This window comes from Westerdykella ornata, assembly GCF_010094085.1.
Source record: "Westerdykella ornata strain CBS 379.55 unplaced genomic scaffold EI97scaffold_3, whole genome shotgun sequence".
In the NCBI taxonomy this organism is placed as follows: Eukaryota; Fungi; Ascomycota; class Dothideomycetes; order Pleosporales; family Sporormiaceae; genus Westerdykella; species Westerdykella ornata.
The window spans coordinates 1,129,836-1,142,574 of NW_022986853.1; the positions used below are offsets into that span (position 1 = coordinate 1,129,836).

Genomic DNA, 12,739 nt, shown 5'->3' on the forward strand with positions numbered 1-12,739 from the left:
GTGTAGTAGTGGAGTTATAAGTTTTTGAAGTTTGTGTGTGGATTTTGAAAAACGGGCGTGGGGTGATGCTGGGCGTTGCCTGAGTCAGCACGGTATTACTGAGGGCGGCACGGACCCTGCCGGTACCCCTTCACCAAATCTTCAGGTTTACTCCGTCCTAAACTCTGACATCCACAGCCATGTTGCTATTCCCGGCTCAAGGCGATTCACCAGCATCTGACAGCCTCGGTTCTGCGATAACTGCGCTCATGTCTTTGCATTGCTGTATTTGATATAACTGGTAAGGGGAGGGGAACCAAGGTATCAGCCAGCCGCCCATTCACATCGCCATTTCGCCAACTGGGACCGCACAGTCCGCCCAACCGTCAGCCAACACAGAAGCCCACTTCTGCACCAACCCATCCTGCTTCTCCCGCTGACAGCGGCCGAGATTTCCCTCCGGCATATCTCCACGCGATTGGTCCATCGAGAGTACAGCAGACGGAGCGGTGCATCCCTAGAACCAAGTATTGTTTGCGCCAAGTACATTGAGGGACTTCAGGGTTCATAAACCGCAATCCCTGCATCCGACCTGAAACCCTCCGGTGACATCATTCTCCGTAGACGGGACCCTGCGGAGTCATATATCCAGGGCGCTTCCCTCCCCTCGACTCAGGACTCCTTGCCAAACTACGGCCCTATCCACTCGTTCCCGGCCGAACGCACGTACTGTGTACGCAAGCAATCAAGCAAACCGTTTCCATATACTCTGTACACGACACACATCTTATCTCAACCCCTATCTATACGCACAGAGGGAGGACACGTCCGCCACCACTACCGAAACCACACCGAATATCTGAGTTACCTCCCAATCCCATCCACGACCACAATGTTCTCCTGCATCAACTACGAGCGAGGCTGCCGAGGCCGCTGCAACGCCCAAGGCGGCCGTTGCGACAACTGCGTGCTCCTAAACCTTCGCACCGCCCGAACCACGAGCTCCAGCTCCGTAAACTCACGGCCTCAACCCACCTACTCCGCCCTGACCAGCTCGTTCGCCTCTCTTTCACAGATCCAGCCAACATCAAACGACGGTCGGTGACGAGTCGGCTCAGACAGTCCGGTCGGCTTGAATCCTAGACACCTTAAATACCACATCTGAGATGATGGAGGGGAAACCCCTGACGACATTACGAATTGCATATGGACTTGGAAATCGGCAGGCTAAACGATGCATCTCAAGATTTATTCATTTTGTTCACATCCGCCGCTCCAACATTTCACTCGAACGAGCGTTCTGGTACCGGAACATTCACGCGCTTTGCAACCTCCCTGGTTCCCTGCATGTCAGGACGGATACTCAATTTTGATACTCTTCTTGTACTGCAGATTCCCTGTTAGCTCTTTTATTGCTTCTCTGATTCTCCTCTTTTGCAGATTTCTCTTTCATCCTACAAGACTTGATTATTTTCAGCGCAGGCGTACGGTGCAGGATACTCTCAAGGGCCTTCAGGACACAGGTGTACGGGTCTCCAGATATCGCTCACCGCTTTATCTTCTTTGATCTTTTAGCAATGCTTTACATTTACTCTATGTTCTTCTTTGTCACAGCGATGACTACATAGAGACTACAATTGGCTCGCCATAAAAGGCACACCAGGATGAAGGATGGAGACGGGAACTTGTTACAGCACCCTCTCCTCCATGACATGATGATAACATCATACATAGGAGGGACGGATACAAATACACACCGCTCTTGCATATGCAACTAACATACTTCCGTTCCAGCCGTGACAGTGTTGCTCCCTCGTTCCCAGTTTCCCAAGCATCCCACCCTGCTTTCCGCCGGAAAGCATCACACCACCGTAATACCGAGATTGAAACAGGCCAGCACCCCAACAAGCCCCGCCCCGACGGTTCATCAATATTTCCACATATCATAGCAGAAAATCAAGGTTCAGAAAATACTGTGCACAATTGCCATGAATCCACGTCCCTCTGCATCCTCCTCATCAATTGCACAATCAACAAATCCCCTCTTCCCTAGGGGATCTTCACGGCGCAAATCCGGCGACGGGTCTAGATTCCGCACATCCCCGTCGCACCGACCAAGTCTCAGTTTCCCGACTGTTCAAAGATTCTAGCCCTCGAAAATCGCTCCCGTAGAGGGATGGATTTTCATGTCGATCGCGCGCTGCTCACATGATCCAGACCATGCCCACAAGCCGGGAGGGACGTCCGGATCGTGATTTTGGCGGGATATCGGGTTCTGAGCGACGGGAACTTCGTGGTCAGGGGGTAGAGACACAGATTGAATTACCATCTGCGGGATGACGTCGATGGCATTTTGGACCGGCGGGTAAGCCTTGGTGGGACAATGGTTCCCGTCAGGTCGCGTGGGGGGTTAAGGGACTTGGTGTTGAGTTCCAGTCCCTGAATTTCTGAGTGAGGCTGGATTGAGTATTATTATTATCATTGTTATTACAAGTATTATCGCAGCGCCTCGCGGTATTCACAATGGCGGTCTGAAAGGCGTCCCGAGGCACTCCGAGGCACAGCAGAAGTTCGACTGCGCTGCAGACACCAAGATTCCAAGGCAAGGAAACTGTACCGTGGTCCGTTGGGATGCCATCGTGGACAGCGCTCTTCAGAGAGCACTGTAGACAAGAGCACGTGTGCGGGTGCATTATCGCCTGCTCAATACGTGCTTATCTCTACTGTGTACAGAGTCTCGGTATTGCCGGGCTCGGATATTCCAGACTTCGACACTTAAGACTAACATTCAAAGAAGATACTCCGTAGTAAGAAAGCGTGACTCTGTACTCCAGTAGATAATAAGGCACGACATCATCTTCGGGTGGACGATTGATTTCCCATGATATGGCCGCCTAGTCACGATGAAACTCGTTCCTCAAGTTCTGGTATAGTAGCTTGTGATCGGTCTGTCTCTTAAATCGTACCAGCAGCGAAGAGATACCCGGCCATATGGACCGGCTGCGATTCTACACCCCCTAAGCAGCTGTTTGATGAGCAGAATGGTCCAGAGGTCGCTTTCAGCCAGGGGGCAGCCCCCAAGTCTACACAGCATGGCCGGCAGCTGGCCGGCTACTAATTTTTGTCTTTGGTACAGATTATCAAGCTCGTAGCCAAGTTGACAGCCACCATGTCGCTAAAGCAATACCACCGATACCGGCGAGAATAGTATTGCCCTCCTTTGTCAATGCAAGGTATGAAAGGATACCAGTCAACACCTCTAGTTGTCTCGCCGCATCCCGCCTCGCTTTCCAACCAGGATTAAGAGGAAAGGGTGGGCTCGGAGGGACATGGTTTTGCATATCGCGCTCGAAGCAGGCTTCATCTATGCTGAGGGATAAAGCAACGGGTCGGTGGTCTGAAGTATGCTGCACAGGCAGTGCGGTATAGTTTCCGAATGAGACGGCGCCATTCGGTGGTGGCAGGTATAATATGCGATCACACCAGCTCGGGAAACGGTGAGCCGCCCACTCCCAGTCCTCATCTGAAGAGACGGTTCCGGGGGATGTTTTCTGTCGCTTTGTATACTTGTACGTGGGCGGAAACCGGACGGGCCGCTCCTGCAGGTGGTGCAGAGTCCGGTTACCCTCCAGTTCGCGTATCAGTTGATCCTCTTGAAAAAGGTCTGAGAAATGCTCAAAATCAGGATCGGTCAGGGTGAGTCGCGGGTACGTCTGATGGCCCACACGGCTTGGCGGTTTATCACGAGTCCTGTAGTTCAAGTCACCTGCAAGAAATATGAAGTGATTGGTGGAGGCGAAGAGACCCTCTCCGTTGGCTGGAGTCTCTGAGGTAGAGGAGAGCAGCGGTGCTTCTTCTGATGAGCTGTAGCCCGAATCATCATCGTTCAGGAATACGAGGTTGCGCACTATGGATTCCCAATCCTTATTCCGTGCTTGAACATTTGCCTCCATCGGAGCCAGATGTGCAGCTACAATAGCCATAACCAGCACACTGTCAGAGTTTGGAGAGGAGATGCCCAGGCGCATGGCCACAGCTCCTTTGTTTCCCATGTTCCACAGGCCAACTCCGACGCCTGCTGGTTGTATCCATTGTATCCTGGTTCTGAGATGCGGTTTCGCAAAGATCATGAGGGCAGTCATGCCTAAGCTTTTGGAAGCGACATGCTCGAGCTGTTCCGTATCATGGCTCCGCAAAGATGCTGCAAGTTGTACTGTAGTTTGTATCCGGTCGAAGTATGGCTTCAAGTACGAGCCTCCTAGGAATGAATATGCGATGGGACTGATTTCCTGCAACGAGATTGCGACAAGATCGGGCACGGATGTTGAAGGCGGGAGGGCATTGAAAAGAACAGGCGCGAGCGTATTCGGATCGACCAAGTTCCTGGCGCAGTTGAAAGTAAGGAGATACAGTTCGAGCATCGCTGGAAATTTGCAAGTGAATGCTACATGGAGTTAGAATACCCTTACCAACAACTGGGCGACAGTACATGGAGCGACGTTGATTCCGTGGAAAGACAGACCAGCACGCCAATACAGGAACAGACTTACGTTAGTCTCAAACTATTAAAACTGCGAAACGAAGTATAGTGCAGCGGATAGGGCCAGCTTGGAGAGATGGCAGAGTATGATGCGTGGATAATTCACCAGAGGATACCCGCCAAGATCGGACTGCGAAGGGCTAACCGTATACGTCATATTTCCTAGATAGGCATCCCGGTGGATGAACCTGTCCCATGCATCAATCCCATTGTCTAGTGCGTTTCGCATGCGGGAGCTCAGGAACCGCAAGTTTCGCATCACGTAGTACGGTCCAAAATCTGCGCTACCAAATAGTATCTGTGACCATTTGTGACTGATCTCGGACTAACCGCTCTTTAGCAGCTCTAGCCTTCCCGAGTGATCCAGACCGCTAGATCGCTCAACTCCTTTAACTTTGCGAACTGCCTGCACCTTCACTTCCTCCCACCCTTCCTGGTTTCACACAAAATGTTGAGGGGACGGTTTCTGCGTCGGGCTCCTCGCTGGTCCCTCACGCACCAGCCGCAAAACACCCAGGCCTTTCCGGATTGCATTAGACGATTCACGAGTTCAGCATCTCGCTTCACTCCTGGATTTTCGTCGTCCAAGAACGTTCAGGATCATGATGCTGCCTCCACCGCGGCAGCCCCAGGAAAGAGCGGGGCCCACGAAGGTCAATATGCGAGGACAGATAACTCCGTTCGAGTCGAGTATCCTGACCAGAAAGAACTTCCACCTTCACGACCCGTGCAAGGACGAGGGGGTCTGCATTACAAGCGGACGCTGGCTTCTTTCTCGCTCGAGGGCCGTGTTGGTGTTGTTACAGGCGGAGCGAGAGGATTGGGTCTCGTCATGGCCCAGGCACTGGTCACAAGCGGTGCGGATGTCGCACTCGTGGATTTGAACAAAGAAGAGGCAGAAAGGTCTGCCCAAGAGCTCGTCAAAAACTTCGAGGCAGAGAATCCGGATTCAGAAAAGTAAGCTATCTTTAACAAGATGGAGATCCATGCTGAGTCTGCTGCAGACTACCAAAAGTAACGGCTCATTATGCCGATGTGTCCGATCCCGCATCAGTTGACCAATCTCTGCAAGAAATCCTGAAAGAGCACGGCAAAGTGGATAACTTGGTGACATCTGCAGGGTTCACTGAGAACTTCGATGCCATATCGTATCCTTACGATCGAATGAAAAAGCTCTGGGGCGTTAACGTTGACGGTACCTATTTGTATGCGGTTGCAGTAGCAAAGCACCTCATGGAGAGGAAAGCACCTGGAAGTATTGTCATGATTGGTAGCAGTATGTTCACAGACCCTGCTCTGATCGGTCGTGTCTCACAACTATACAGTGTCTGGGGCCATTGTCAATGTCCCGCAACCTCAAGCGCCATACAATGCTTCCAAAGCTGCAGTGAGGCATCTTGCCTCCAGCTTAGCAGTGGAATGGGCCAGTGCCGGTATTCGGGTCAACTGCATTTCTCCTGGCTATATGTTAACAGCGCTGTACGTCTTCCGCGAATCTCCTGGATAACTTGCTTACGGTATACAGTACGAAGAAAATCCTCGATGATAATCCTGAGCTCCAGAAGAAGTGGACCTCCTTGATCCCAGTAGGTAAAATGGGGCGTCCGGAAGACCTGATGGGTGCAGTCACTTTCCTCGCTAGTGATGCCAGTCTCTATGTTACGGTAAGATCGCATGTTCCTCCTCAGATTTTTGGCTCACGCGAAGAAAGGGTGCTGATCTCAGAGTCGACGGCGCTTATACTTGCACTTGAAGAGTGAGATTCTGCTGCAGCGTACAACCCGTGGGGCGAAGCGAAGCACCGCCGTGGTCCCCGGTGGTTGACTTTTTGTGGAGAAGTAGGCCAAGTCGTCGTCACCGTGGTTACAGAGAGATGGTCTGCGGGGTGAGCATGGCGTGCTATGGGAACTTACGCTGTTTCTCCTGCCTGAAGAAATATGTCACCCCAGATTCTATTGAAGAGAAGGAATACCTGTTGATTGCAGCGTCCAGTTAAGATGCATGTAGGCATATACCCCTGGGTCACTGTTCAAGTTTCCACATTGTTTTTTGTTTTTTTTTTCTTTTTTTGTAGTGCAGCCGCATATCATTCCGCGCTCATCTGTCAAAGCGTACATTATAAACTTTCTCCGAGCAGAGGTCTGATGAAAAGAATATAGCTGAGCAGCATCGACCCCAAATCATCCGTGGTCTGCGTAGTCCAAAACATAACCGCTCGCAATTCACCCCGCAGACAGAGCGATTACATAAGCTACAAGCTCACGGCCCGTGCGCATGTCCGAGCACCGCATGTGTCTATGAGTTTCGCACTCAATGTACAGCTCCCCCATGATGTGAATCCCTTGTCTCTCGCCGTTCACTGATTATCCAGCAAGCTCTGTGTCGGCGTTATAACGGTTATAACCTCACGAAGCCTATCCCCCGCGATGAGGCCTGCCATACGCCTACTTTCCCAATAGCCCTGCCATAGACCCCTCCGACGAGCGCCCTCATTGCGCCCTCCGCGATGTTTAGCCTTGCCAATCTCGTACAGAAAGCCCAGCAGTTCATCGAACCCGCGCTTCCGATCTCTAATCCTACTTCCTCTGACCACAGACCCTCAAAAGCCACGCTTTTCCGTCACCAGTTCCGTCTACCCGACTCTCAATCGCCGCTACAAGAGATTACAGCCGAGCTCACCCTTTCACCTCACCATTCCACAAGAGGCACCGCTGGCGACCCAACCTCCCAAGAGAAAGAACTCGGAAAGGGAAACCACTATGTGGGGAAGCTGCACTTGAGCGAACAATACCTCTGTTTTTCCACGCAGGCGTCCAGCTTCTTGAACTCGGCCAGCTTGACCTCGTCAAGTAGCTTCACTGGGCAGACTCATGGAGCTGGACCTGCTGGAAACGGATTTACATTGCCACTATGCGCAATACGGAGAGTCGAACGGCTTCACAGCCAAAGTTATATGTTCGCATTAGCTATAACGACCTGGAATGGGAACCCCGATACCAAATCGAAATCAGCGCCGAGCGGTCAGAGGTTGACAATTCAACTAGCTGGGAGCCGCCAGCAGTGTGAGAGATTCTGTGACGCTCTGAAAAAGGGTCTCAGGGAGGGCGTGAAAGACGTGGAGAACCTGCGAACGGTCGTCGGCCAATGCTATTCGGAGTACCTCCTCCTGGACGAGGCGGACGAGGCTTCAAAGCAACGAGAGCATCCGGATACTGGCCTAGGCCTGATTTATAGGTATCCGGGGAATGCTCGTAAACTGAGGGATGCTACAAAGATTCGATTATGGAAAGAGTACCTCAAAGGTGCAAAGCACAGAGCCTCCTGCCTATAAATGCTAACATGGTGCAGAAAATGGTCGGACTGCCACCCTCATCCGCCAGCCAACGTTTCACAAGCTTATACGCGTCGGACTTCCGAATCGATTGCGTGGTGAAATATGGGAGCTCACATCAGGCTCCTTTTTCCTACGTCTCGAGAAACCCAAGCTGTACACTGAAACACTAGCCAAATTCTCTGGAAGAGAATCCCTGGCCATAGACGAGATAGAAAAAGACCTGAACCGTAGCCTTCCGGAATACCCGGGATTCCAAAGTGAAGAAGGTATTGGTCGCCTGCGGCGCGTCCTGACCGCGTACAGCTGGACCAATGAGTCGGTCGGATACTGTCAAGCGATGAACATAGTTGTGGCTGCCCTGCTGATGTATGTTTCCTTCTGTTATAGATGCAACTCTCTGACCCATGCAGTTACATGTCCGAGGAGCAAGCGTTCTTCCTCCTATCAGTTTTGTGCGACCGTCTACTTCCTGGGTATTACTCGACGACCATGTACGGAACCCTTCTTGACCAGAGGGTATTCGAGTCTCTTGTCGAAAAGACAATGCCGATACTCTGGGATCACTTGGTCAAATCAGACGTTCAATTATCCGTTGTGTCCCTGCCCTGGTTCTTGTCGCTCTACATCAACTCAATGCCGCTTATTTTTGCCTTCCGGGTTTTGGATGTATTCTTCCTTGAAGGCCCTAAAGTCTTATTCCAGATCGGTCTGGCTATATTGCGGATCAATGGGGAAGAATTATTGGACGCCACCGATGACGGTACATTCATATCCGTCTTGAAGTCCTATTTTGCCCGATTAGATGAATCAGCACATCCAAAGTCCGAGAACCCTAAGCTGCGAGCCGTTACTAGATTCCAAGAGCTCATGGTCGTTGCTTTCAAAGAGTTTTCGAATATCACCCAGAACACCATTTCGGAGCAACGAGCCAAGCACAAGGATGCGGTCCTCGCTAATATCGAGAGCTTCACAAAACGCACATCCATACGGAATCTGGGACCCGACAGCAAACGATTAAATATCGAAGATCTGGGCTTTCTTTATGACAGGTTCTACGCTGTTCTTTATGAGCGCCAGCAGCGAGCGGAGATCCTGCAGCAAGAGGCCAATAGAAAGGCCAAAGCCGAGAAGTCCAAGGCGGCGACAATCGTGACGGGGTTCTCCGGTGAGAATGTACAGAAGGGCCGTGTTGCGCTCGGTCCTAGTCCCACACAGATGGACTATGATGCATTCCGAGAGTTTTTAGCTGGTAAGATATACCGCTTTCGCTGGACGCAATGTCTGGAATCTGATAGAAGCTGTTCTAATGTGTTCTAGGCATTGCCAAATGGGCGATTACCGATTCCCCAAGTTCTCCCGACACCAACACCCTCCAGACGGCTCATTCATACTTTGGTGGTAGTACCAGGAGTAGACCACCATCGTCACCTTGGGGATCAGGCCCTGAACCTGCAGATCACGAATTCATGAGACGACTGTTCAGACGGTGGGACGTTGATATGGCAGATTCCCTATCTCTCCAGAATGTTGTCAGCGGATTCGCACAAGTGAAAGGTACTAAAGACATCATGGCTAACATCAGCTACTTCTTTGAGCTATACGACGACGACGGCGACGGCAGAGTGGACCGTGAAGGAATCCTCAGAATCTCGGAGGCATTACTGTTCCTATCAAGGCGAGGCTTCGGTGATTCGGCAAGTCCATCGGCGTCAATGACAGATGTACACGGTGGCGAAAGTCCGGAGAGAAGCAACCGAGACGAGCATTTCCTCAGTAGTGTCTCGGCATTCATACGTCGCTGCTTTGAATATGCCGACCCTGACCATCCTTCACATCAAAGCAATCAGGCTTTGAACGAAGCTAATGAAGACTTGGACAATTTCTCGATTGGTGCTGATGATGAAGATGACCTCATCGATCTGAAGTCGGCGCCTCCCAGTCCGACAGTTGCGAAAAGCAGCAAGGAACCGTCTGCTCAGGCGTCGGTACAGAGGTCTGGCCTCGATAGCTCCAACCCTGACTCAAAGCCCGAGAGGAATGGTTCGGAGCCGTCTATCAAGTCCGATAAAGTCAAAGCCGCCAATGCCGCCCTGGATCCCAATAAACCGCTATACATCACGCTGCCCACTTTCCGAATGGTCATACTCGCCGATGAGGTCCTGGAGCAGTTCTTCGAAGTCGGGTTTGCATCCTCCTTCCGGTTAGCCAGTACAACGCATTCTCAGCTGCCTATGTCTTCGAATCTCACTACCTTCTCCAATGCGGGGAAACAAGTCTCAGCCGTCAGCGCTGGACTGGGCGGCGTGGTAGGAGGAGCAGGCGCAGGCGTCGTACCTCCCGGAAAGGGTCTAAGGGGTATGTTGGACAACATTGTCAGTGACGGGATGCGTGTTGCTGCAGAGGTTCGAAGGAGGATGGAAGAAGCCCAGAAGGAGATGGACAAGGAGGCGCGGTATGGCCGAGACGACGAAGACGAAGACGAGGAACCCTCTACTAAGGATGCGGATTTGCTGGAGGGCGCAGAGACGGCCGGTGTGGACACCTCGAAGGATGCGGCTTCGTCGGCTGGTCTGTTGACTCCGGATAGCTCGTTGTCCGGCGAGATCAACCCGAATCGGAATCGCAGTGCAAGCGATGCGAGTAGGAAGGTTGTTGAGTTCGAGCGATAAGCGAGTTCTTTTAGTTCTGTAGTGCGTCATACGGGAGACACAGGTCGTGCTTTGGCTTATGGAGTTTATCGAGAGGATTGGGTCTTTGTGTATTCAAGTCATCAGAGGACTGATATCGTGGTGGATTATTTGCATATGCCCTCGTACGGTCTCGGTGAATCATCAATGGAGAATATGATTAGTGGTCAAATCATTCCATGCTATGAGTATGTGGTGCGTATATGAAGTATTGATGAGCATGCTCTTCGTGCTCCCCCATCCTGAGTTGAAGTTTCGGTACAGCCGCGCTTTCCAACTTACAGACAGAAGACAGCTTTGCAATCGCCATCATTGCACCTACTGCGGAAACAAACCACCGTCCACACCAATAATCTTGTTCGTCACAAACGCAGTCTTCAGCATCCAGAACACCGTCTCGGCAACCTCCTCTGGAGTTCCCAGTCTGCCCATCGGAATTCCTAGAAGATGAGTCAGTCCCATTTCAGGCAGTGGTTATTGAATGCCACATACTCTTCGTCAACTCCATACTTTGCTCCGGAAGCATCTTCGTGCGTTCAATCAAAGCGGGCGCCACTCCATTCACCGTAACGCCCTTATTCGCATAGGCGTTCGCCGTCCAATGCACTAGCCCATGCAGAGCCGACTTTGAACTTGCCTACAATCCTTAAGTCAGCACCATCTCAATAGCTACACAAGCGACTGAAACCCCATCACAACCAAAAAACAATAGCAAGACGTACATAATGCGGACCCATCAACCCCCCCGTGAAACCCGCCACACTGCTGATAAACACGACGCGACCCCAACCCTCGCCCTCCATGGCCGGCATGCAGAGCTGAGTGAGGAGGTACGCGGAGCCGCAGTTGATGCGCCACGTCCGTTCGAACTCTTCGATGGGGATCTCTTCGATGGTGGAGGGGAAGTGGTGGGAGCCCGTGGTGCCGGCATTGTTGATCAGGATGGTTGGGGGGCCGATGGTTTCTATGGTGTGAGTGTGGAGATCGCGGACCTATAAGGGGGAGTTAGTTGATCATCCTTTGAGAGACACGATATTTATGTAAACACGTGACCAAAGCATATAGACCTGGAGTGAAAGTACCCAGGTACCCACCTGATCATAATCCGCCAAATCCGCCTTATACACGCAAAACTTGCTCCCAAACTCCGCCTCATAATCCTGTTTCAGATCCCAGAGCAGTTTGAAAGCGGCCCCTTGGTCGGAATTGTAATGCATCGATACGCTGCAGCCATGGGAAGCCAGTATGTGGCAGATGGCGGTGCCGATGCCGCCGGTCGCGCCGGTGACGAGGGCTATGTGGTTGCTGAGCTCGCCTTTGGTCATTTTGGTGGTACGGTGGCAGTATGGTGAGCTTCGAGGGCTTGGAATGAAGGAATGGTCGGTGCCCAGGTGAGGTAAGGTGAGGGTGGCTAGCTTGGAGATGGGGGTGTTGTCGGCGGTGTTTGAGGAAGGTGCACCCGATGTGGTGCCGCTTCCCCGCTTTGTGAGAGAGGGAGGTAGGAAGGGTGCTGGAGGCGGGGTTGGCACTTACCTACTAAGACCTCTTTTCTTGACAAAGGACTGAACGAGTACGGAAGCCTATTCTCCGGAGGGGTTGGAGATTTACTCTTTAGATGTGTTATGGCGGAGCTTACTTGAGAGTTCAGAGGAGTCGGCGAGAGAAATATAAGCAGGAAGCAACGTAGGAAGACTGCCTGTGAAGTTTTTGATTCTGTATGTGCGGGATTAGAGGAATCTGGATCCGTCTGTACTCGTTGGGTGATGTACTGTCCATTGACACTATACCTTTGCATTTCTCTAATCGTTTATGTCCTCCAGCTGCAATATATAGATGTCTGCACTTGTGCAATGTTATTAGACTAGCTTAGCCTTTTAAGCTTCATTCCAGACCCTTTTATCTAGCTCACAAATATCCAGTGTATTCAACTTCAGAGGCGCATGAGGCTGTGGGACCTACTAACAGCACAAGCGATGGCACAATGATAATCATGTCCCGCGAAGGCGGTTGGAGCATGAGTCGTGCAACTAAAGAGATATCTGATTGTAAGATGCTCCTAAAGGGTATAGGTTAATGTTTGTGTGTGTAGAGAGTATAGGTCGTTGCATCGCATCCAGTCAACTGTATTGACATCTGTAAGATCAATGCCATCATATAACCAGCAGAAAACAGACCAACACCAGATTACGGCCTCCATGA

General features: G+C 51.5%; 6 protein-coding genes across 6 annotated transcripts; 4 read left to right on the top strand and 2 right to left on the bottom strand.

The window, feature by feature from the left end:
* The first annotated feature begins 870 nt into the window (after positions 1 to 870).
* On the top strand, positions 871 to 1,572 carry EI97DRAFT_180229 (uncharacterized protein). The gene has a single exon (XM_033793501.1). It carries the CDS (start codon positions 1,214 to 1,216, stop codon positions 1,544 to 1,546), a length of 333 nt encoding a protein of 110 aa, XP_033657105.1. The 5' UTR covers positions 871 to 1,213; the 3' UTR covers positions 1,547 to 1,572.
* Positions 872 to 1,084, top strand: EI97DRAFT_370998 (uncharacterized protein; the record flags this gene model as incomplete). Its single annotated transcript, XM_033795262.1, has 1 exon — positions 872 to 1,084. The coding sequence occupies one exon, from the start codon at positions 872 to 874 to the stop codon at positions 1,082 to 1,084; it is 213 nt and encodes a 70-aa protein (XP_033657106.1).
* Positions 1,573 to 2,895: 1,323 nt separating the features above from the next.
* EI97DRAFT_180252 (DNase I-like protein) lies at positions 2,896 to 4,608 on the bottom strand. Its single transcript, XM_033793503.1, has 2 exons — positions 4,530 to 4,608; positions 2,896 to 4,423 (listed from the first exon to the last, which is right to left on the bottom strand). Exon 2 carries the CDS (start codon positions 4,398 to 4,400, stop codon positions 3,120 to 3,122), a length of 1,281 nt encoding a protein of 426 aa, XP_033657107.1. The 5' UTR covers positions 4,401 to 4,423; positions 4,530 to 4,608; the 3' UTR covers positions 2,896 to 3,119.
* Positions 4,609 to 4,770: 162 nt separating this feature from the next.
* EI97DRAFT_392547 (D-arabinitol dehydrogenase-like protein) lies at positions 4,771 to 6,686 on the top strand. The gene is made up of 5 exons (XM_033796263.1): positions 4,771 to 5,476; positions 5,524 to 5,795; positions 5,845 to 5,998; positions 6,045 to 6,183; positions 6,231 to 6,686. The coding sequence occupies exons 1-5, from the start codon at positions 4,968 to 4,970 to the stop codon at positions 6,270 to 6,272; spliced, it is 1,116 nt and encodes a 371-aa protein (XP_033657108.1). The 5' UTR covers positions 4,771 to 4,967; the 3' UTR covers positions 6,273 to 6,686.
* Positions 6,687 to 6,837: 151 nt separating this feature from the next.
* On the top strand, positions 6,838 to 10,713 carry EI97DRAFT_464798 (GTPase-activating protein-like protein GYP2). The gene is made up of 4 exons (XM_033801436.1): positions 6,838 to 7,821; positions 7,868 to 8,219; positions 8,264 to 9,102; positions 9,171 to 10,713. The coding sequence occupies exons 1-4, from the start codon at positions 7,026 to 7,028 to the stop codon at positions 10,520 to 10,522; spliced, it is 3,339 nt and encodes a 1,112-aa protein (XP_033657109.1). The 5' UTR covers positions 6,838 to 7,025; the 3' UTR covers positions 10,523 to 10,713.
* EI97DRAFT_430619 (3-oxoacyl-reductase) lies at positions 10,701 to 12,125 on the bottom strand. Its single transcript, XM_033797737.1, has 4 exons — positions 11,635 to 12,125; positions 11,263 to 11,532; positions 11,033 to 11,177; positions 10,701 to 10,980 (listed from the first exon to the last, which is right to left on the bottom strand). The coding sequence occupies exons 1-4, from the start codon at positions 11,863 to 11,865 to the stop codon at positions 10,859 to 10,861; spliced, it is 768 nt and encodes a 255-aa protein (XP_033657110.1). The 5' UTR covers positions 11,866 to 12,125; the 3' UTR covers positions 10,701 to 10,858.
* Between the last annotated feature and the right edge of the window lie 614 nt (positions 12,126 to 12,739).